The 25,382-nt window shown below is 40.3% G+C and overlaps 1 protein-coding gene across 1 annotated transcript in view; it reads right to left on the minus strand.

Moving 5' to 3' along the window:
- The window catches only part of ABI3BP (ABI family member 3 binding protein), a 166,127-nt gene that overhangs the window by 3,771 nt on the left and 136,974 nt on the right, over positions 1 to 25,382 (minus strand). Inside the window, 7 exon segments of the mRNA XM_055802732.1 lie at positions 173 to 286; positions 4,097 to 4,258; positions 5,249 to 5,278; positions 6,739 to 6,818; positions 18,477 to 18,588; positions 23,313 to 23,525; positions 24,424 to 24,492. Of these exon segments, the coding sequence (XP_055658707.1) occupies positions 173 to 286; positions 4,097 to 4,258; positions 5,249 to 5,278; positions 6,739 to 6,818; positions 18,477 to 18,588; positions 23,313 to 23,525; positions 24,424 to 24,492 (780 nt within the window).

The raw sequence follows: 25,382 nt of genomic DNA on the forward strand, positions 1-25,382 counted from the left end.
TTTAATAACTCACTGTTTGTCTTCAAAACCTGCTCGACTCTCTCCTGCCTGCAAAGCTGGTGGTCTCTTCCCATCGCCCACCCCAGCAGTGGGTGCTGAATCCACTGGCAGGAAAAAGAAACACACAAAGGAACTGCCAAGGTCTGCTACAGCAACGGGCGTAAGGAATTACCGTCTTTGACTGGTTGATCTTCTTGCTGTCCTGTCCTTCCATCTAAGAATGAGTCCACAAATTGGCAGTGATCTTCTCCATGGCCCCTCTGGTCTCCTATGTTATAAAATTTTCCTGAAAGCAAAGAAGCAGCAATGTTTAGTGAGGCTATTTCCAAAAAGCACCGGAAGCAACGGGCTGTGCGCTTCGCTCCACGGGCAGCCAAGGCGAATGCCACTGGTTCTTCTCTTAAGACCTGAAGTTGTAATTTGACCAGTACGTGCGTACTCACAAGTCGGGGGCTCAGGGGTAAAGACAGAAGTGCCCCATTCCAGGCCAAAATCTATGCCCGAATGTGCTTTTCCCCCCCATACATTTCATACAGTAAGTGAAACCCTGTTATTACCTAGAACCTCAGCCTGGCTGTATCAAAACCGAGGTAGTTTTGCTGATGATCCGAAGGGAAGGCAGGTTTGGCTCCCGCCCAGGAAGCCCCCAGTACCTTAAAAGATGTTTCCATAGACGACCTCGCAACACAGCCAAGGCCTGCTTTATAAATCATCATGTTTTTATGACTTGTGTGTGCAGTCTATATCCTTCAACAAACGGATGACCTCGGCAGAGTAACTGCTTATCCAGAGCACGGAGTGTGCCCACGTATTTATGTGCAGGACTGCTTAACAGGACACTTGACTGCAACTGTAGAAAGCAAGGTCTCAAGTGGCCCATGCAGCGTGTGCTAATGTTACGGGCGGCTCCTCCTGTTAACAAGAGGACTCACTGTGAAGGAGTTTTGATGGAGAGATGTCTTTACTTAACTGATTTGTTTTGCAAGACATTAGTTCAGTTCAGAAGATGGAGGAAGGCACAGTGTGCGCTCTTCCTAAGCCTTGGCAGGAAACATTGTCAGGTAAACTTTCAGTTTTTCCAAACTCCTTTCACATCACTTGTTCTTACTATGTTCAACCTGTGGTTGCGTGGCTGAAAGGAGAGGTGAGGGCATTTACAAACAGGCCCAGCACTTGGGTATCAGCTACGCAGAAATTCCAGTTACTCAGGAGATGTTGGGTGTCCCGTAGCCTTGAAGCTGGGCCAGCCTGGCCATTTGGGAGGTGGTGAGGCAGCCTATAATACTGCTCCCAAAAGTGCAATTCCTAAGAGCAGCCTACCAACAAACTCATATTTTTGTGATCGGATCAATACTTTGCCAAAAATTCTCACCTCCAGTTGACGGTCTCTGTGCACACAGTTCTTCTCTAGCTTTAGAAAATTATTTATTACTATCTAGTTTTGGCTGCAGGCATGTTTTTTCCATAGCAGAACTGGTCAGAGGGAGTTCCTCTCAGAAGTTTTTGGTCTGAAATTAAGAACATTCAGGCTGCCCAAAATGGCTTTTTTTTTTTTTTTTTTCCATGGCTGTTGAAGGTCACACTTAGAATTTATTTTTTTCCTCTCCTCAATAAATACCTTTTTTTTAATTTAGGTGGCCTGCTTTTCTGGAATGCCTACAGTGACTGCTCTGGAGGACTGTTAAATGAGGTCAGCAGTAGTTGCTGGTTTATAGAACAGTCCTGGCATGTGTAATGTAGATCAGTTTTTCTTCATGAGAGACAGAATAGAACAGATTTTTATGGCTAACACAAGAGCAGTAACTTTCAGATCCACACATATTCTTCTGGCCCACAGCATAACTTAAGCGTAATTCAAGCAATTGCTATACATAAGCAGCATTCTCAGTGACTATTAAATTCTTACTGCCCAATCCTTTCCATAATAAAGGAACACACTTAAAAACATTTAGCTAATCAATGACTAGATTCATCTTTCTCATTTGGGGAGAGCTATTCTAGCAAAAAGTAATTTTTTTTTCCCCTCCAGTGTTCCCTTATGGGTGGTCTTAAGAAAATTAAAACACTTTCTTTTATACATTATGGATTCTGCAACACTAAAGGTATACATTCATGCTAAGATCCACCACGCAAAGATATGGTTGTTTGCCGCCTTATACAACAGCATTTGTACAACGCACCCAAATTTTGAGATTGTTACGCTGCTTAAGCAGCAAAGCTTTGGAAGGTATCGTCAGCATATGGTGGAACACGGCCCTTGGCGCGGCCTGTCACACGCTGCCCAGCTGGCCCTGGGGGCATGATGGGACAGGGCGCCACAGTGAGACGCATCGTTTGGCTGCAAACTGGAAGTCGCCTGACTCATGTATAGAGGCCTGTGCCATGACAGTCTCACTTAGGAGACCTTCTACATAAATATTTCAGTTCTTTCAACTGGTCAGCACTGGTTGTAACAATTCAAGTGCAAGAACCAGGCTTAGCAAGTATCATGAGTACAATGTAGCTACCATCATCTTTCTCCACCTAAGTCACATCGCCACGCTGCCAGCAAAAGCAAAAACAATCTAATGAAAATAAGAAAATGGGCTCCCAATATATTAAACTTTTCTTCTAAGATTGAAGTAGCTTTCCTTGCAGTGTTAATTCACTTGATTTAGGGCTGAAGTCTAGTCCTGCTGGATTAGCATGGGTATTTCCTCTGCTGGCTGGTTCTGCGATACGCTGTGCCTCACTGCCAGGGTCTGAAATTTGATCACAGCTGGTTAGTACAGCAACAGCTGAATGAATGATACCTCTGTTCAAACCAGTCGCTTTTATTCACTTAATAGCCAAGATATTATTTATGTTTGAGGTATTGTACTTACTATTAACGACAGGGCTTTCCTTCCTTGTTTGCTCATGGGCGAATGGTGCCGGCTGCAAGGCCAGGAGCTCGGAAGGGTCTCAGCGTGGGCTGCCCTACACTCCCCTGCTCTTTGCTTTCCATGTGCCTATGTACGTGAGACCAGAGCCCTGCTCCTGTCAGGTGCTGAGCTCTGAGATGGGGCGACTTTGGGTTATGAAAGTTGATTCTTTCAGCCCCAGTTTCCCCCCATTAATTCAATCTGATGGGATGAACATACTGCCTAACTTGCACTCAAAAGACACTTCCCGAACACACCTGTATTACAGCCCTCGTGCTCCGGGCACCACACTAACACCACTGTGACAGAGTTTTCCATGCAGCTCTGATAAAAGACTGCAAACAGAAGAAAGCCAGAAGCTTGGGATGGATTATTAGAAGTTAACATACTTCTAAATATAACTTGTACAATCTACATGAGACACGAAGTTCAGCTTAACTATCAACTAACTGAAACATGCTTTTTGCAGGCTGTTTCCCCAGCTTACACACAGCATGAGTCCCTTGATTCAGGTCTCAAATCCATCGCACCTTCATTACCTTAAGACATGGAACAAAACTTGAGAAGATAAGGCCAGGAAACTGTCATTAGTAATAAACCAGAATATATGAAAAAGAAGGGGGTGGGGGGGAGGGGGGAAAGAGATTATAAGCAAAAACAGGGAATGCGAAAACAAAACGAAAATGTCAAAGCAGGCAGTAACAACTGTTGACTAGAGTTGAAGTCATGGATTTATAAGCCTCACAGTGATGAAGTAACCAGATGTTTACCAAATGGGATGGGAATGACTGAGTCTAATCCTGGTCTAAAATTAGGTCCTAATCCTCTATCTAAGAGCTATTCCAGGCTACCCTTTAAATACAAATTTGGCATCTTTACAGCATAGGCTGTTCACTGGCAGAGACCTGATCTTTATCAATTTTCTGTATGAACCCCAGGATACTAGCAGGTATTTAAAATCAGGTTATCGTCACAGAGAAGTAACTCCTGAGTCTGAAAAGTTAGTATCAAATACATCAATGATTATGGAGCACAAGCAGTTTACTGTTTATGATTAATCTGCCTGTGGACTACATTAAATATAACTGATAGCACTTCAGCAGAGCTCGTCTTGTTAAAACTATTAGTTCTGAAACTGTGGTGTCTTTAAGGAGTGCATAATGTGGAACAACACTGACTTGAATGTCTCTTACCTGTAAGTGAATCACTGAGGTATATCTTGTATCTCAAAGAATTACACAGCTGCACACCTACAAACTTCTTATACCAAGTCCTCTTTACATATTGCTTCCCTTTGCATTCTGAATAGGTGTCCGAATTGAATGGGATTTCAGTCCAGATAGCATCCTTTCCCACTGCAGGAGAGGAAGGAAGAGGCTGAAGTATGACACTGAGTACAGACTTACATACAACAACTACATTCAAATAAATAGAATTAGACGCCTTGATGGAGCAGAACGCATCACGGCACCAGTCACCTGCATTCTGAACGTGAAAGGTATTTCAGCGAAGCACCAAAGGGTGCAGATACGACTGATGCAGTGAAGTGCTGCTGCTCTCTGTGTGTGGTGCCAGTTTGGAAAAAGATTGTTCTGGGACCTCGATAGGGGGAAAATGCCTGCGTACTGGCAAAACTGGCATTTACGAAGTTCATGACACAGTCACTGTTTTTCAGTGTGTTCAGGGCAGGACACTGAAATTGCAGCAAACTATGTGATTTAACAAATATACACATAAAAACTAAGTATCATGAATTATATGGAAAGAAATGGCGTCCCAGTCTTTGTCAGTGATGGCCATTACAAATGCAAAAGGCAGCCCAAGCTGCTTAAGCCATCTCAGCTCTTCTTCAAAATCCCTGTCCACCTCCTGCCAAAGACAGGGAGAGTCTGGTAGGTGGCCTAAAGCAGAGCTGGATCAAGCCTTCAGAACCAGAAATTTTTTTAAAACACAATGGCAGATAAATAGTATCCTCTGAGTTGTGCTCTGTTAGCTCACTTAGAAAGTGTGGAGGAGCTTACTTGTTTTACAGAGCTTTCTTTTGCTTTAATGACAAGGGTGAGAAAATACGAGGCTGTCCTTGGCTCATTTGTGTACGTTGGTTTGAAGCCACCCCAGTGCCATGGGAGCACGGCATCACCTTGACTGCATTCCGCTCAGGTAAACAGGCAGCCTGGCATGAATTCCTTACCAGGGGTATGGGTGGGAAGAGTGAGATCATGTGTGAATGCTGTTTGATTCCATAACTCATTTAGGTGGTGCAGTACAGCAACCACCCTTGTAATTATGCTATCTCATTTCTGAAGAAATTCATGATTAGAAGATGCTATACATAAAAGGCTTACTTGAAATTGGCTCGCTCACTCTTGGGTCCGCTGGAGGAAGAACACAAACATTCAATCAGACACTGAAAAATACAGTTTCCCAATATTTCAATGGAAAAGCATTGGTAGGTGATTTTCTACAGTTGACATGAATTGCAATTTGTGAAACAGGAAGAGCTTTGGAAGCAAAGTTCATTTTTGTATTAAATTAAATTAAATTAAAATATATGTATTTCTTATGTGAAAAGGCAGTATCAATGAGCTTTTAAAAACTTTACTTTGGGGACAATACCAGGCAAACATGGTTCTATGAAACCAAGTTTAAATCTGTAACAAGTAAAAACCCAACTTTACTGCATCTCTTTTAAAATTTGATTTTTGAAACTTAAATAATACAAAGGACCCCTCCGTAATACTTGCCACACAAGATTTGGCTATGAAAGCCCAAATGGATGTGTGCAATTCAGAAAAAAATAAAACTGACCACTTAATTTGTCCAAGCTAAATAGGAGACAGCACATAAGCCTTGTCATTCATGAAAGCTGCACTTGGAATAAACATTTTTTGTTTTAACAACCTAGGATTACAAAAAGTGTATTCACAGTTTTTAAATATGCGTGGCATAGTCTGAACTCCTCCCTGACTAATCCCTTGCTCAGCCAAACCTCTCATCCATCAGTGGCAGCACTAGATGAGGACTATTATTACATCTGGCTCGAAACACAGGTTGAGAAAGCCCTTTTAAAAAGGCTAAATTCCATTTTGTGTTTTATATGGTTCTTAAGTATTATCAAGCAATAAACACTTCTACACAAAAGATAGTATCTTGCTTGTATAAAGTCAACAAGTCAACTGTAGGCAGCCTCACGGGGAATGGGAACAGGGAAAGCCAGGGCACTCTCCCGTTCTCACCTCTGAGTCAGACAGGACCTAACATGGGAACCAGCCAATGGCCAAACCAGGCTCGCATGCACCTCCAACAGATTCAGGAGAAAGTCAACAGGATGGAAGAGGATGTACGGGGACATTGACTCTTCCCAACTGCTATTTCTCAATCCTCATTTCAGCCAGAAGACATCAGTATTATACAGCAGCCTTATTGAACAGGCAATAAAAGTGCCTTTAAACAGCAGCCCAAAGAAGAACCTTATGTTCCTCATCCAGAAGTCATTAACGGGTTTGACAGATACAAAATGGTTAGGAATATTAATCTGAAATGACTGAGCCTTCTCTAAGGATAAGGTCAGTTTCTTCATAACAAACACCAGGCAAACTCCCTGTGCTCCTTTTTCCCTCCTGCAGCCTGGCCATCTTGCATCCCCACACAGCAAAGCCCTGATCTCGGGCTGATCTTCCAGGCACTACTGTAACACGCTCAGTAGTAAAAAGCCACTCTGGAGACAATAAAGAGCAAGAGCAAATGTGCAGAATGAAGCAGGAGAGCCTTTCATATATCCCACAGCCGGGGATACTAGAGCCACCACAAATGACAGGCCTTTGGAAGTTCTTACCTGATTCGGTACTAAACGCCACAACGTTGCTACTTGGACCTTCACCAAGAGGGTTTCTAGGTTTGACATGGAATTCATAACTGGGGAATAAAACAGATGAGATGAAAATTTTGCAAATCAAGTATTTTTTCAGAGTCTGGAGCAAGCAAACTGCCAACACACACCTTGGCACTACTCGCCTCCTGGAGAAGAACAAAAAGGCCTCACTTCTTGCTCTGAAAACACCGAGACATTTTGTCCTACATGTGCAAGGCCTCTCTGAACACATAATTTACCAGACCTTTTGATAATTCTTTGCACAACACTATTAATGCTTGATGTGATACACCACTGGCTGAAGGCTCTCCCCTCACACGCACGGCCTCAGTTTGGGCAACGGGAGCAGACCAGGTGAGGTCAGAAGCAATCTGATAAGCAGCGTTTGGGTAAAGCACGTTGCAATTTATTTGCTCATCTTTCATTCATAAGAACACAAACCGCCAATTCCATGCCTCTCAGCCCCACCAACAGCAACAGACAGGGCCAGTGCTGGAACACAGGGCACGTCTTCCAGGACAGGAGCTCAGCCAAGGCAAAGATCCAATTGCCTGAGCGTATGTCAATGGTACATGTATGAAGTAATGAAAAGACAGTGATGTTGCACACCACCAGTCTGTACTGTGGTTACCTCATGATCCCTTTTCATCACAGCTGTGCTGGGAACCAGAGTGCTCTGAAAACAAGACTGAAGGAAAAAACCCAAGCCAGGCTCCCCTGCTTAAGCCTCTCCCGCTCCTCAACACTTGATGAACAGTGACAGACAGGCAAGACAAGCTGGTTTCTAACTCTGCAGCTCAGCTGAAACTTACACTTTCAACTAGAAGCTGTGGGTGAGCAGCTATTGCAAGAGTTGCAAACCTGAAGATGACACCAGACGGATAAGGCAGGAAGGAGAGTTCCAAGGGCGGATGCTGGACGCAGCCAAGATCCTGCACCATGAGCAGAGCCAGGAACAGACGCCATTCCCTTCCTCCTGGCACATGCTATCCCAGCAAGCTGCTTCTCCGCTCTCCCGGCACCAGGCTGGCAGCACCTGGGAACTTCTCACCACTCAGCCATTGCTCAGCGCTGCTCCTGCACGCCCTCCGTGCCAGAGCACCCTGGTGAGCAGCAGGTATGCACCCAGTCAAAAGCACTCTCTTCGTGCCTTCCCCATGAGCTACAAGCAATAATCTGTCCCACACACGCCACCTTCAGAGAGACGTTTTGTACGGTCTGAGTGCACACGTGGTGGATCTCTCTCAGCAGAGTGTTTTTTTCATCAGCGAGAGAGATCCATAGGATACAAGTCAAAAGGGCTGCAGGCCTGGAAAATGGGCCCTAACAGAGGCTAAACACAGAGCAAAATGGGAATCCCAGAAGTGGGCAATTAAACATCCAGCTCTTGACTTGTGAAGGACCACTCACCAATGATAACTTGGTAGCTCAAGACCATCACACAGCATTGTAACGTTCTGCTGAAATTGTTTCCAAACAGCAATTTTCTAGAGAGAAAAATACCCCATACCATTCTCTGCCTGGTTGGAAATTTGTGAACTCCATTTGCAAGTCCCTACAAGAGACAGAATAATTCAATCCAAATTTTGGATTACCTCTCATTGCTTTTTGGCTCCGGCAAAACCTGAACAGCTCGCTAATTAACCTCAGTGGACTAATCATGCAGTACCAAGCAACTCTTTTCCATCCACAATCCTTCTAAGACAATATTTAACTTTGAAATTGCTTACAGAAGCAATTGCCCTTATTTCTAGGGCTTTCTTTTCTTTTTTAAGGGAAATACAAAGATTAGTATGCTGCACACATACATTGTGGGTAACTCATGGGTATTTCCAAGTGAAACACAGGCTTGTTTTGAGCTTTAAAAAGTCTATTTGCAGTAATCTTAACATCTATTCAAACATGTTACAAGACCATTTTGAGCAACTCATATTACCCTACTGTAGGAGGGAGATGTTAAATAAATAATAAATTAAATGGTAAGTTCTAGACACAAGATCTTACTTATGATCAACTTCAAAAAGTTTAAACAAATGCATTCTTTTCAAAATGGGACCTGAGCAGTTAATATTCACACTGGGCATGTGGTACAGTAACTTTTTGGTCCAGAAGTATTCTCAGCTGGTAGGAAAGGTTGTTACACAGAGAACTGTAGCAGAGCAGTTGGAGATTCATTCTGAAGAATCACTGAAGCATAAATGAAGATTTGCTAATACGTTGGGTGTTTTAAATTAATAGCTAGAAGATACATTTTGGACAATGTACAAATTAATGCACGCCTAGAGTTAAAAGACTCCAAAGAAGTTTTCCTGCTTCCTTCACAGCAGGAACACCTTACCTAGAGCTATTATTGTAATTTTGGTCATTGATAGCTCAACATGCCATGTTCTGTTGCTTTACTGGGAGTTTATGGTCTGACCTTACGGATTATAATTACCTGTTTATGTCTATTTGTATGAAATCAAAAGGGAAATATCAAAAGCACTGCCTAGGATTTCTGACCTGGAGTTTTTTGATTCCATAGGATTGCCTACAAGGAAAGGACAAAAACTGAGCATGTGAAATGCTCTTACAGAAATAGACTGGGCAGCCACAGGGATTCAGAAGATAATGACGCAGGCAAGTGTGAACTAAAGTTCAAGATCTACAGTCAGCGTATCTGGATCTCACCTGAATATGTAAGGGTTTCACAGATTTTGCAAGCTGGATTTACATGCCTATGTCAGGGAGAAAATCACAAGCTGGACAAGACAGTGGAGGATTTTGAAACAAATTTAAGTATTTTGCTGAATTTTGTACACATATATCACCCCCAAGAGCTGATATGCCCTATTTTTAATTGCATTAGGCAACATTCTTCATAGGAAACAGTCCTGTTCCCAAAAATCTTAAGTTGATGAACTTGGACCTATCAATTCTCTAACTCCATAAAAAGATCAAAACAAGAACTGAAGACTAAATATTTTCAAACAGTGTTTTTCAAATTGTGGTCTATGGACCCCTAGGATCTCTGCAAAAGATCAAACTGCAGCTGGGGAAATTACGGCAAGACTGAAATGAAGAACTAAAATTTACACATAGAGATTTCAGCTCATGTAAACATATAAACAAAACTGGAGAAAAGAAAAGTAATAAAGCAATGTCCGAAGTTTAGTTTAGTCAGTTAGGGGAGCCTTCTATTAATAATGTTAGAGTAAAATTTTTAAACTAAAATATATACAATTCCACAGTTTTGTGGTAGGTGTTTTTAGAGGTGCCCAAGCATCACAAACAAATTCAATCCTGAAACAACAGCAATGGCTGCAATAGTACAAGAACAACAAAGAACCACTTTTGGATATGAAGAGAAGCAACTAATTGACCTGAAGACTGAAAGGGAGAGAAAGGAAAAGTAGACTGAGCTCATGATTTGATAAGAGTTTACAGATCTAACTGTAATTTTAAAGCCACGGTCTAGCGCTCTTCATAGAAAACCATTTAAAGTCTCCTTTTTTGTGTGTTAGGTGAAAGATCTGAAAAATAAAAATAAAATGGTGAAAAGGGGAAAAAACGTTTAGAGCTTCAAGAAAGTATGTAGGGCAAAATTAATAAAGGGAAATAGCAAAGCTATATAATGATTATCCCATGTCTACCTCTTAGCTGGACTTATTCATGAGAAACTGGAGTCTGTATTCCATCTTTATATCTGCATGCGCATGATGGCGAAAACTCTGCTACCCAATATAGTCAGCAGTCTAATGTGTGTCACACCTCTAACATCTATAAGATTGCTATCCTGCAGACTTTGAAGACTAGGCCTCCCAAATCCTCCCAAACTATGTAAGACAATAAAAGTCCTTGTGCAGATTAAATGGACTTGACTTACAGTAATTACTGTGCAGAACGTATTTTTCCACCATAGGAAATCACTATTCCACATGGAACTTTGGCAGACGCAGCTGCTTCTGCATTTTTCAAATCATGCAAAAGGCGAAGAATGAAGATTGCAAAACTGAAAATAGGTGAAGAGAGATTTTCACCATAATAGGAGGACTGGAGCAGCTGAGTAGAGGCCTGGGATTTCAGGTCAATTGCTGAGGAGATGCTGGTGGTTAGATGGAAACCACAGAAGGCTGTCCTTAATGTATAGAGCTTCTCTGTCTCTGCAGTGTGCTTGGACAGCAGTATTAACAGTGCTGCAAAAAAAACTAGGTCTAAGAGAACGGAATGAAAAAAGAAAAAAAAAAAGAAAAAGCGCGCTGGATTTGTTTGAGGAGTCCTTCTGGAAGAATCAAGCTGGAAAAATCGCTGAGAGAAATGGGAAATGTTTAGCCTCGAACCCCGACATCAACAGCAATTTAGTACAAAAACTTGTGTAATAAAAAGTACAAAAATTCCAGCATTTTATGCCACACTCTGCATTTTAACTTTCACTGTAGTTCCCATCTCTTGACCCTTGCTGTCAACAAAAGCTGACCTCTCTGCACCAGTATATTTTTTTCCTTGTATGTGATCAGCATATTTTGGGTACTAACGGCACTACAAAACAATACCAGATAATGGTAATAACAGCATGAGCAGGTGGGTAGAAATTATTGTGTATGAGTGCACAAAAAGCTTATTCAGTAGAGGGCTGAAGAGTTACTTGGTGTGGTTTTTCAGTAAATTATAGTAAGATTCTCTTTTTTGTTTCATATCTTTTGTAAGACATGAAAAAACATTTGGAGGAAATAATCTACACACATTATGAAAACAGTTTGGTACATGCATATGCTACATTTCATGTTTACTTCACAGTTTTGGTTGGTTGGTCGGTTGGTTGGGGGTTTTGTTTGTGTTTCACCATAATTATTCATTTTTTATAATTAATAATTTTTGGGGGGGCACCTTGGATTTTTTTTAACATGTTCTATTATTTGTATTCCTTGAGACCTCATGGCTGGAAACATACTTTGCCTTGGCACACAATCTAACCCAAAAGTCCAAAAAAGATCACTCAAAATGTTTTTTAAGAGGAGAAAAGTATTTTGGAAATCACCAAACTACTTAAGCAGGTAAAGGATCAGTACCTAAAGGGAAGTTTTACACCTAAAGGGAAGTTTTACAAAGCAAGCGTCACAGGCTTTTTTTTTTTCTTATTCATACTTTTTTTATTATGTATAATTATTATGCAGATTAAAAATCTATGCCAGCAGGCTGGTGGGACACAACCTCTAATGGCTACCAGAACTTCCCCAGAGCTATTTGGTAGTCTTAATGTTTTTCTTACTACCTTCCCATAACTGCCAACACAAACAAGCATGAGAACTGTTTTCAACAACATCAAGACTCTATTTGAAGACCTTGTATAGAAATCAGCGCTGCAAAGCTTCCTGGACACTAGTAGTATGTGCTATGAACTTAACTGCCCTTAAAAAACCCCACTAGAATGAAAGAGGAAATGTACACCTAACCAAAAAAATATTTCAAGATAGGGCAGGGATACAGAAATAGGAACTACATATTTTGGCAGCGAAAGCAGCAGACATAGCAGAAAAAGTCAAATTGATACTGTATCAGATTACTGGAAAAACTTAAAAAAATACATCAATTTTAAGGAGTTAGAAAATTCCAAAACTAATAAAAAAACCCCAACCAAACCTAAAATTCCTTTGGAAGTGGGGAGATAGAATTGGAAGCAAAAAACCCCACCAACATCTGCATTTAATATTCCAGGCCAGGAAAAGTCTATGAAGAAACTGCATGTCAGTGAAACTGATTTTAACAATGGAGAAAATGCAGACGAGCACCATCATTACTACACAGGAGACAGAACGAAGAAAACCACCACCACAGTAAGCCCGTTTCCATCTCAGGCCATCCAAGGTTTACTACAAACAAGCACCTCAAGGAGGGAAATACTGAAAATTGTGAATAATGACCTTACCTTGACTCAGACATGGCAGATCTGTCTTGACTATTATCAAAGGAGAAGTTACTGCAATACTTCCTTTTTAACGGCAGCTTTTAATGTAAAACTAAGAATAGATGAAGAGCACAGAGTCCTGGGTATGCCAATGAAACTAGGAGTTCCAGCATGAGCAGCCTTGTAAGGAAACTCAAAACCAAGGGACCTATATGACAAGTCAGATGGAACATTACAGGTCTTGCTCCTCAGATGACTGCTTGGAAGCCAGACTGATTGCTTTGGCCAAAATGATTGGTCTTGTAGTTCAGCTTTGACTGTTTTCCAGCTGGAATAAACAGTAAATTTCTCCAAAAAACTGTGACAATTTTCTCAGTACAAAAAATGCAGAATTTCCATGTGGAGAATGAAAAATTAAATTGACAGATTAGTTTATACTAGTGTATCCCCTTCTCTCATTTTTCTTTCCTAAGAAATGAATGACATTTGCATTAACATACAAAACCACCTTGGCCTGCATTAAAGAAAATAGGTGAAATTGAGACTTACAAGATCAGAAACTACGTCTAAGATATGATCATGCAATAATTTAGGTTTGAAGAGACCTATGAAGGTCATCTGGTCCACGTCCCTTTTCATGACAGGGCCAGCTTAAAAGCTACATTAGGTTGCTCGGGGTCAATCAACAAGCACAGGAGTTGCAGGCACTCACTGCTTGAACAACAGAGTGAAAACTGAGTAGCTCAGTACTTGGTTCAAACTAACCAGAAGAAGGAAGGATGAATGGAACTTGGCTATTTCACTCATTCAGCAAATGAAGAACTAATTGAAGGAAAAAGATAGCAAAAATTGCAGAAAATCCAGTATGTATTTAAATGTGATACTGAAAAGAAGGCTGAGTGAAATGTGACCTGGATCTACTCTAAAATTCTTGGAAATAACGTAAAGGGTAACAAAAGCTAACTACATTACGAAGTCGTAATCAACAGCTGTGTATATATGATTACTAGATCACAGAAGCACACATCTATAATCAAAACATTTAAGCAGAAGACATCCATAAAACAAGAGAAAGTTTTCCTCTCCAGGCACCAGTTACATCCAATAGCTGTGTAAGAAGGATACATACAGTTATCTAGCTCACACACTACAACCATACTACATACTTTGAGAGATTTCAAGTAGAAGTTACAATCAAAAGCAAAATCCTTGATGACATTAAACAGAATTCTAGATTGGACGTAGACAGCAGCTTAGTGCCAGGAACAGTAGCAGTTTCAAGGACCCTGACCAACCAAATAATGAGTATCAAGATTGGAACTTTCCAGGTTACTTAAACTATGAGAAGTTTTCTAAGATGTGATAGCAAAATGCTGCAAGCACCCTATTTGGCAATTATTTGGGTGAAAAAGATGCCAACATACTCATCCTAAAAGGAAAAATCCTTTAAATGTAGGACAAGGCCTCAAGGACAAGAGTCCAAGTACTGATAGCCTGATGAATAGAGACTTGTTAGAACTTGTAGGGCACAAGCCCTGGGAGCAAAGGAACAAGCTAACTGCAGGCCCCTGAGCCGTCACAGTTGAGGAGGCAACCAGACGGACAGAGAAACAAGTAGCCAGATAAGGGAACGGATGGCGCCGATATGTAATCAAGAAAGCCGCGTAGAAAGAAACTCCCTAACCTTGGAATAGAAATTATTGCTATGTCAAGATAAACTAGTAAGTTCCTATTGTTCTAACGGTGTGCCTTAAATATCATCCAATCAGTGTTTTTTACGCTTAAGATTTAACCAATCAGTGTGTAATATGTAGAAGGTAGAAACGTATATAATTGTAAGAAAATCACTAATAAAGGGGGACAACTTGCTTGCATCAAGCTGCGTCCCATCTCTTCATTCGCCGCATTTAAATGAATGTGACGTTGTCAACTGTCAGGTATGCCTTATTGTGAGAGAACAGCATGGCTACAGTGTGCCTTTTCTTGGGCAAAACCCCTAGAGATCTCAGTGCTCCAACAAAATCACATTGTACAGGAGACTTTACAACCTTTCTTTTAAAATAAAAAAGTAAAAAATCAAGCAGTTGCGTTGGAAAGCAGCTGACTGTATCCCACATTTATTTGAAGGGTCTAAGTCCTCACAGTTGGACAGATTTTTAAACCACTGTTTTACTTTCATCTCAGTCTCGATGTCTTGCAACCAAGTCACCAAGAACACATAAAGCTGGCATATATAAGACAAGCAAGAGATATGACAAAATCCCATAACATATATGACTTCATTTGTTTAAAAGCAACCCTCACAAGGTTTTGTATGCCTGAAAGTACATTTTCATTTCCATATTAGCATGAGCCTGTTAAAACCAAATACTTGATAACTGTACCGAAAGTCAGAACTCATTTCTTTGTCAGCCAGTGCATTTCTTCTGAATCTTGTCACTTTTCAGACAGCAAAATGGACACACAGCATACTACATGATAATCCTCTGACTCAGAGAAATTTGCATCCATTTAACTTCTATGTTTGTACTTACTGACAGTACTTACTGTAATTGCAGTCACACATGCAATTTTTCATGAGAGGCTCTAAGAGACTCTCACTGTTTCCTCCCAAACACTGTCCAAATTTCTTAATTATTCAAAAGTCTGGTCATTAGCTCCTGATCTTTAAAGGCTGCCTTGTCAAAATCCCAGCTCAAAGGAAGATGGGTGTCTGGCTTGCTGCAGAGCTTCCCAGAGGTGCAGCAGCATGTTGCATTTGAAAGACGAATGTAAAAGAGAAAAGCAAACAAACAGCATGATCTGGCAGGACCTGATGTGCCCAGTGTTCCCCTGCTGCTTGTTCTGCCCCCTTCACACTGAAAAGTTGTTTGTCTTGCTTCCCTCCTGATGGGTGTGGGGGATTAATTCTTTAGCTTCTGGGCTAGGCACTAACGTATCCTACCTGTTCTACCCCAACGGGGTGACAGACCTTGGGCAATGCGACTGCAGACCATCTTTGCCATGTACTGCTCCTCAAGAGCATACATCTGAAGAATTACAGGCTTGATCTGTCTTGCTGTCACAGGATCTTTCTGGTTTAAATTTACCCATGGAGACTGAGATACCCCATTCACAAACATTTTTACTGCTTTTAGGTCTGTCTGGTTGAGATCTGTCCTGAACTGTCTTCAGCTCTGGATGCACTGAACCGTCAGAGCAGCACAGGGATTCACACAGCCTCACTGATGGCTTCAGGAAAGCTGGAAAAAACAGACTCTCCAATTCAGCTTGTCAGCTTCTCCAAAGCATTTCAAGGCCAAGAGGTTCTTCCCCAGTTAATCCACCATGTGCTGCTAAGCACACACACTTGCTCCACCTCTTCTGCAGCTTTAAGGCTGTTAGGAAAAGTAATGGAAAAGTCTGCTTCCCAGTCTTAAAGTATTACCTGATGAATTTCCAGACATATCAGGGACTCTGCTAATCAATTTACTGAGCTGTTCCATTGGCTCTCTTCCTCCTATTTTCAGTCAGTTTTGTTCACAGGTCCGTTTCCATCATCTAGTGAGCAATTAGCTCTGGCCAGACAGGAGACTTTTAGGGCTGTATGCCATTCCTCACAACGCTGATACTGGCTATGCGATGCCAGCTGTCTTAATCACTTTCTTATCTTCCCTGTATTCAGTGTGCCAGCAAGCCTGGATTCAAATGGTAACAGTAGCAATTCCTTGTGCTTCTGCCAATGCTCTCAAGATGTCCTCAAAATTAGGAAACACACACTTTGAAATGGGAGTTTGATTAACAGAGCCACTCTGAGAAGGACTACATCATTTAAGTCCTATGAGACTCAAGAGGCACGCAGCACTGCAATTTATATCAAATGTTTTTGATTTTGGCAATGGCCTCCTAAATCCAGAAAGACTTTCACTGTCTTTCTCTTTTGAGGCCTGGGGGAGAATAACAGCCACCACCTCATCAGCGAAAAGTCACCCCTTTATATCTTAAGTCAGCCTCCACCAGTCAGTACTGCTATCTTCTCTAGCTACTAGTAACAAAATCCACTCTCCAAAAGACAGCTTTTCTCCATGGTCTTTGGTCTGCTTACCAAAAAGTTCTCTCATAGGACTGACAGAATTGTTACTAATTAAAGTTTAAATCCATCTTACCTGCTTCTGCATAGCTCCTGCCTTCCTTATGACACTTCCAACAGTTCTAGCTGGGTCTGCCTGCCTCCACCTTGGTTCCTTTCTGAACAGAGCAGTCTAAAAATGTTTTTCTCTTCTGGCCACCTGGGCATTGCTCTCAGCATCAGGGACTTTTTGCTTCCATGTCTTTTCTACACTTAACCAAATCCATCCCATTTCTGTCACCATGTATGGCACAAAGAGTTCAAGTGTGTAATGGAAGAGAGTCTCATTAATAACACAGTTCTTTTCAAGGATGCAACTGTACTATTTTAAAGCAGAACTGAAATGGAAACACAAACTGCATAGCCTGACAAGCTCAGCAGCACCTACTGCCTTTCTTAGTCGCTACTCCAGAAACATATTGTTTTGCTGTCTCTTCTTGTCTCTTCTAAGCCTTCTCAACTGATTGAGGAAACTGATTCTTGTTCTCCAATTGCATTGCTAACGTAGTCTAATCACCTCTTAACAAGACAGAACAACATAGCTGCAGCTCACCCTTTCACAAGCCACAAGCCTTTAAGAAATAACAGATATTCTTGATGCAATACACAGCAATTCTAGCCCACTTTAGGAGTTTTGGAGCCTGTCAAAGAAGCTCTTTCTGGGTATCACAATTTCCCCTAGACCTTCTTTTCCAATTCTCTTCCTTTCCCCTCCATTTTCTGCAATGGTTCCTCATTCCTCCTCCTAGGAGCTGCTGGTCACAAGTTCATGAGCTAAGAACCAACACCTAAGATTAAACCACACACTGCCTAAAATTAAAGGTTCAAGATGGGTTCTGTGCAGAATTTTGTGCTGTTCCCAGTTTAAGGATAATAATAGAAAAATATCTGAAACAGAATAAACCAGAAACAGAAGAATCCAGTTACCAAAGCCAAAGGGATGGTTTTACCAAAGGGAAAAAAAAAGTGTCATTCATTACACTTCTGAAGCAATCAATAAGCAACACAAACAAATGTTTTTCTTCCTTGATCTGATTTTTACCACAAAAAAGAATAATTTTTGATTTTTTTTTTTTAAGAATGATAATGAATATTGGGACTAGTTGCATAAGATGCATTTTTAAATTGCCAGCTGTTTTGAGATACTGAAAGAAAACTACATATACGGGAGGAATGTATCTTTCCTCTCCATGGTGCAATGCAATAGTCAAGCTTCCTACAGTGGCCCAACTTGCATTCCAGTATTTCAGTGAACAACCATCTCAATAAGCAAGCAGCTTATGTCAGTTGTGCTGAGCATCCTTAAACCCCAGAGAGAGACAACTGTACATATAAATCTTGATCTCATATATCAGGCTAATATTTCTTGTGTTCACCTAGTTTCTTTATCTGCTAAATGGAAGAGATTTCTTGACAAAAAGCAGTATATTTTCTTACATTTGACTGTTACTCTTTCTGATAGGAAATTGTCCAGATTTAAATAGGCAGATTGTCCAGACCATAAGTACTCTTGGAAATTTCCTAAAGATTTCTCAGATGTGTCTTACCTGTTAACTTAAAAGAAAGCAAAACGAAAGCATACCTTTTCCCTATCAGAACAGGAGTAAACCCAATTTTGTCTTACATACATATGTATTTTCATTTGAACTGACAGACATCTGACAGTCTAAATTAGTTGGATTAACTTAGAAAATTATTTTATTTAATTACCTTGTGTCAGGTTTTAAGTTTTCCACAGTAGAATGGGTTTGATTTGTAGTGATAATCGATTTCTCCTTTTCACCATCACTTGCTCCATTTTCAGTTGACACAACCTCATACTCTGGAAAATTAAAATAAAGAAAAATTTGCTTAAACAACAGCTCTTGAGCTTCGTCATTGCTCCGTTTTCTCATCTGATTTCCACTCTTACTGTCCAACAGGCCATAAGGACATCTTGTGTGAACCAGTCTGGACATTAGTATGCTAAAATGGTTAGGAAAGAGAGATCCAGTTCCACATTACTGAGTGCCTAGCCCCTTTTCCTTCCTCATAATGAAATTATGGGATAGAGGATATTCAACATCTCACCTCTGCCCAAAGGTACATTAATGACAGAATGCTAAATACAAATAAGTATAAGCTTTCCGCAGTTTGAATGAAAAAGTATCAAAGATGAAAGTACAGTTTCTAAATGATTAAACCTTTATTAACTTAAAATGAGATCTACATTTTTAAGATTTCCAAAGGAAACTGGCCAACTAACTTGGATTGTGCCAGTTTAGAATTAAATAATTTTGCTAAAATTTATTTCTGCATTTGTGTGATTTATAGTCTCACCACCTTCTTTTCATCTCACTGTGATGTATCATCAAGCACAAGCCATGTTCTGAACAGGGAATTAATAACAGATGCTTGGGAAGAAGAAACCGCTTTAGTCATAGGCCTGTTCAAGATACAGTCTCTCTCTAGCAGGCAACCTCTGTCCCGGTTCATAACAACCTCTTCTAATAAACACACTGAGTATACTGCTAATTTTCCTCTCTCCACAAAGAAATTCACAACCTCCCCAGCCCCTTCCTTTTCCCTTCCTAAACCCCGTCTATAATACCACGTGCAGCCTTGCCAACTGTAAGCCAGCAAAGGAGAATGTTTTCAAAGAACACTTGGAATGAGCATTTAGATCTACAGCACAATGAGTAACGCAGGTATTATACCAGGAGGATAAAGACCATCTATCAACAGTTACTAGAAAACAACTTACTTTCCTGTTTTTTTTTTCTAACAATACTACTAATTTTCAAGTTCTTGTAGGACTTTTTTTTCCCTAAATTTTTTAGTTCGCAATACAAGGAGACCCATTTGTTTCAACACAGAAAGATAACACACCTGCAATGAGATTCAGTGTTAAAAAGGAAAAAAACCCTCTTAATTGTTGCTGGACTGTCAGATCCTCACTCCTAGTAAATGCAGGACATGTGTATGTAAATGAGCATACACACACAAACTGACCTGATTTGACCTCAACTATGGCTTCCTTTGCAGTCTTCTATGCAAAGAGCAGCCATCAATATTGCTGTGTAAGACAATGCAATTAAATGGAAGTGCAGAGCAGCCCTAAAAAATTATGTTCTAAAATTCCAAGTTTCTAAACCACAGCAATTCAATTAGAGCAATTATATACAAGTATGCACAAGTGAATGTCACGTTGACTGCAAGAGTTTCAAAAGGGGCCTCTACACAGCATCTTTTTATCTTTACCTTGTAAGAGACTCAGTTATTTAGAGCATATACAGAGCAATGTAAACCTTTAAAACAGGTTTAAAAGTATGCCAGAAAGTCAGCATGAAGGAAGGAATTACTGCCGATATCGAAGATTTCTAAATTTCCATGTTCAGAAGTCCTCCCCCCAGCAGTCACCTGTGAACACGAAAGGATCAACCACTGCCTATTAAAAACAAACTCATGGACCTGCAGGAATGGCTGTCTCAGATGGGGGTGGGGTGGGGAGCCACTAAGTAGAGAGCTTTTACTACTGATCATTTTTTCAAGTGGGACCCCAACGCAATGACCGAAAACATTAGCATTGATAGTTTGCACGTATTTGTGTAAAAAATATCTGTGTTTTCTCTCTGTGCATTTTCTTTTGGGAAACAAAGACCTTTTCCTATATAGCCACCAAGGGCTGAATGAACCATGGAGAAAAAAGATGTGCAAAAGCCCTTATTTGCCCTAATTAAGCCTCATTAGAGAAATCATTTTTATTAGGAAGCATAGCAGAGAGAGTGGATACCCACTGCCTTAGGTACATCCAGATAAAGAACAAGTAGGTAATTTACAGGAATTCATTCCTGCTGCCTTCTGCCAGCCCCAAGTCAGTATGTGATGTGAACTTTTTAATTCATTCAAGTTGGAAAAGCAAGTGCAGCACACACGAATGGGCATGCAAACATGTGCATGCACACACACATGAACAACTACTGAGTGCATCCAGTACCTGCACAAGTCTTGGTGTGCAAGACAACAAACTGCTCTACATTTCTGTGGCAACACAGCAGGAGTAGCAGAGCACCAGCAAAATGGTCTTGGTTCCTGGAATTTGTGGCCTTTATGAAAACAAGGAGGTAAGCCTGATCACTGTTCTCGTTATTATTTGTCAGACCTTTCCGTTACTGAAGTAAAAACTTTTTTTAGGAATACCCAATACAATGAAACCCCTTGTACACTGCTAAAAGTCAAGCAAAGTAACTGTTTCAAAAAAATGGCTCAACAAATTACCTTTTCTGTTTCCACAGTTCTATCTGAAACAGTGCATTAAAGAAAATGTGATGCCTAAATCAGATGATTGAAAAAACATGTATAAAATACAAAAATAAAAAGAGATGACAGAGAACTTGATATAAGTCTGTCTAAGCAAGTCAAGTCATGCTGGTGCCAATATGAAGTAATCACTGTTTTCAGAAAATGCAATTCAACACCTTCTCTTGAATTCAAAAGTGTCTTTGGATGAGTCATGAACTGTGAAATTTTTTGAAGTTAAGATGAAGGAGATAAGCTCAATGAAAATATTTGTAAGCCACAGAGTTTAAACATTTTGTATTATACGTTGAGGGGAAAAAAAATGAAGATGGTATTTATGGGAAAGCTGCTATATTTAGATAGAAGACAGCTAGACTGAAGAAGTTTCTCTCAGTGAAGCAAAATGAGTATTAGTCACATACTCCTCAGAAGGTCTGAATCTTTTTTTCTGGAATGGGGAAGGGTATGCCAGATGTCTCCATTATCACTGAATAGTCTTACAGAAGAGAAGAAACTTCATGGAAAGTTAACTTTTACAAACACTGATTACAACTGAACAGAGAAAGGGTCCCACCTAAAAGCTCAGAAGAAACAGCGAACATTGCTTGCTCTGTATTTCACAACACGCATTGAGAAAGAAAGGAAATAGCACCAGAAGGCAATTAGGCCTTGTTCTCATCATTAGATGATGTGCGCTGACAGTTTTACCAGCTGTGGTGGAAATATTTTTCTATTTTTGCAATACAAATGGTTGTGCCGCAGTGGGTTCATTAGCATACTCAAGGAAAACAGCAGATCTACTTCCAAGAAAACATGCAGACTAAATGACGTTATCTGACCTAATCAAGCTAAGGACTGGTCTGTGGAGGAGGCCTCCAAATGACAACAGCAACAAAAAAACCTCTTCCCGGAACAGAAAGCAGCATTGCAGAACCGCCTGGAATGGGGAGTGTTCACAGAGAGCCTATCCTTAGCCTAATTCTGAGGTTAGCAATAAACTCACACTTCCTTTTCTTCCCAGGATGAAGCACATTTTAGAAAGCAAGCCAAGTAACCATTTTTCTTTCTTTTTGGTACTTTTTATTAGCCTACAGACTCTTTTTATTCCCATTTCAATCCAGCAGAAGGGCTAACTTTCTTCCTTTTTCCCAGAAGAAAAAGGTGCAGGCTACCTTTTGTTTCGAGTGTCCCTTTGGTTTTGAATTTATTATTTTTCAAAATGGTGGGGAGAGCAAGAAAGATTAGGGGCTACATCTAGTAATTATTTTTAGAAAATCAAGGAAGGACTGATTTGGGGAAAAGAGCGGCCTTGCTTGTAACAGTCACCTAATTATACCCCTGCACTGAAATCTCCCACGACATGCATATAGAACATGTGAAAACACCCCACTTACATGCTAAAGTGAATAGTTAATGATCAAGTCTTAGTTCAAGTATTATCTGTTCTCCTCACCTGTAATGCAACACAGCCAAAACACAGGTCATGGCTGTGATGAGCCAGTGAATTTGCAAATCTAAGTTTTGTGTCCATGGTAAAAAAAAAATCCATTTTCCTGACAGTACAGAAGAACCATAGTTTTCAGTTGTTAATTGATTTAAATGTTCAATTTTGGTAAGCTTGTTTTGATATACAGAAGTCAACGAAAAATTATGAGTGTTCATTTTGCATGCTTGCCTGTCTGTGTATTGATTCCTGCATGACTCATAAGGATTTATTCTCAATACAAAAACCTTCCTTTGGAAATGAAAAAACTCCCAAACAGCTTCTTTTAACATCGTGAACTTGGTGATCCTGTGGCGGGTACAGCAAGTATTACGCTGGCAGAGTTCTACTGACCTACTAGATGGGTGTAAGGTTTTGTTGTGTCCAGCCCACTGACCAACAACATCCTCAAGTCAAGAAAGATGACTACGTTATATGAATGCATCATTATACTAAAGACTACTGTTGCATTGCTGAACTTCTTGACTAGATCTTACTAGATCCTGTACAGAGAGAAGCCAGAAATTAGGAGAAGATACAGAGTTATACTTAAGTATTTTTTGTGTCATTGCTGACACCAATGATATATTGGTGAAAATCTCTTTCTAATCTAGTGGGATTTTTTTATTCACACTGGAATTGACAGTAGCACAAAATAAACGCACCAGGGTCTTAAACTCCCTTGGGATTAAATTAGTTTTCAAATGGCATAAAACCACTGTGAAAGTAAAAATAAGCTGAAAATACTGTATTCTGACCCAATGGAGGAAAGAAATCAAACCAACCAGTAACAGTGTCATTGTCTGGTTTTTCCCAGTCCAATATGACGAAAGTTGGACAGCCTTCAACAGTCACCACTGTGAGGTTGGTTGGAGGATTTTGTGGAGGACGAGTAGGTTCTTCCCTGCTGCCAGCTTCTTCTTGAGGAAAATGTTCAAGAGAGCTCGTGATAGAGCAAGGCACATCATCATCTTTCTTCATGTACTTAACGTGGGGGGCTAAGAGCAATAGGAAAGAGCCATTATTCAATACAGAGTGTTTTTACAAAATGTCAAGGCCATTTCACCTAGTGCACAACTTCCATCTCAGGGCAGCAAGTAAAAATCTGAACAAGTCAAACTTATATGTTTAAGAAAAAACCCCATATATTCAATATTAAGCTGCTTGTTAGGTTTTTTTTATTGTTGTTAGACATGGAATCTGCTCTGACTTTACCCTCTTCCCATTGGGACCACTGATGAAAAAAACACTCTGAAGGTATTAGTGGTTTATTAGACAGTATTAGTTTCAAACACACTGCCTGAAAGAATTCACTTCTGTCATAAAAGAGAACAATTAACTTTAGTCCTTACATAGTAAAATGACACTGCAATTCCATTTGCAGCTTTTGAGTGCTATACTAATACAAAGACATAATGCCCATCACCACTTTGTTTCACCAGAAAGAGTAACAAGTTCAGTCCAGAGTCACTCCAACATTAAACTTGCAGTTTCTAAAGTGGCTGTCAAAATCGTAACCTTGTTCAGTGGTAAGGCACGTTGGTATTGGGGCACTACCTCTGCAGGTATGCTTGCAGGCCCACAGGAAGACTTTCATTTGGTTTGGTGGAACGCACACAGTGTGCAGTCGTACATACAGTGGCACACAGGAAGAGCCACAGCACGTTTGCAGGCAAGACTTTAAACTAGGAGGTAGTAGCAGAGAATAAAGCAGAAGTAAAAGTTAGTCAAGAATATGCTGATGGTCTGCACTACAGCCCTTTCGTCTGACACTGAAGTGAAACAGAATCAACAGTTTTGGCCTTCGAATAACCAAACAAGATAATTTTGATACAAGACAGGTCAGTAGTCATATATTCCCCCAAAATAAAAATACCACAGCTATTAAAATCCTACCTTGGTACCTTGGTTTGCCTGAAGAATCTGTTTCTGATGTAGGGCTTGAGCTGAAGACAGTTGCATCAACTAGGGGAAATACAGATATGATTTCATTTGCAAGAAATAAAAAGTTTCAGTGTTAGAACTGCAGCTTTTCCCTGTTCGTTTGGCATTTTACATCGTGGTAAAGCTCTTCCATGGTAGACCTTTGCTGCCAGATCTGTCTTTTCCTTTTAAGGATTCAATTTTGGCTGTGATGCTAGGTAAACCCCATACTTACCTGCTGGTGTAAAGATAGCCATAATCAAAACAACAGACTTCATTAGTGCTGCTGGATTCAATTAATCCAATATATGCAAAATGCTCTTTAGACTTTTTTAAAAGGATCTTTTTGCACTGTACGGGCTGTTTAGCTTGGAGCTTGTTTCACGTTTATAGAATATACAGCACTATTATGTTGACACATGAACCAAAAATAGCAACAAATTCTGTCTCCAGAGAGTACAACTTCTACAAATTTTGAAGGAAATTGAAGGCAAATCCACTGGTGACAAATATGTGCTAAAGCAGTCAGGATTCATGACACCAGTGTTGCATTAAACAGACGCTATACTGAACAGAATCTTCTCTTAGATGCAAATACGACAATGAACCTCAACGGACAAAACACAGTGCATTCACAACAAGCATTTTTCAATAAATTTAGCACCCAGCTTGCTTTACTGAGCACTGAGGGTCACCGGGAGTTCATGAACATTATAAGAAATCAAGGATTTCAGTATTACTGTAAATCTAGGCAAATCAGAAACAGCATCATTTATGACAATGTAACTACAGCTGCATATTTTGGCCCAAAAATTCTAAGCGCACCCTCATCCAAACCCATTCCTGTATGCCACTTTGAGGAGATTTAGGTCTGAAGTTGTAGTTAATTCCCAATTTTATAAAGGGCAAATTACCAGCTGACAGCTCTATTT

Source organism: Falco peregrinus, chromosome 4, assembly GCF_023634155.1.
Source record: "Falco peregrinus isolate bFalPer1 chromosome 4, bFalPer1.pri, whole genome shotgun sequence".
In the NCBI taxonomy this organism is placed as follows: Eukaryota; Metazoa; Chordata; class Aves; order Falconiformes; family Falconidae; genus Falco; species Falco peregrinus.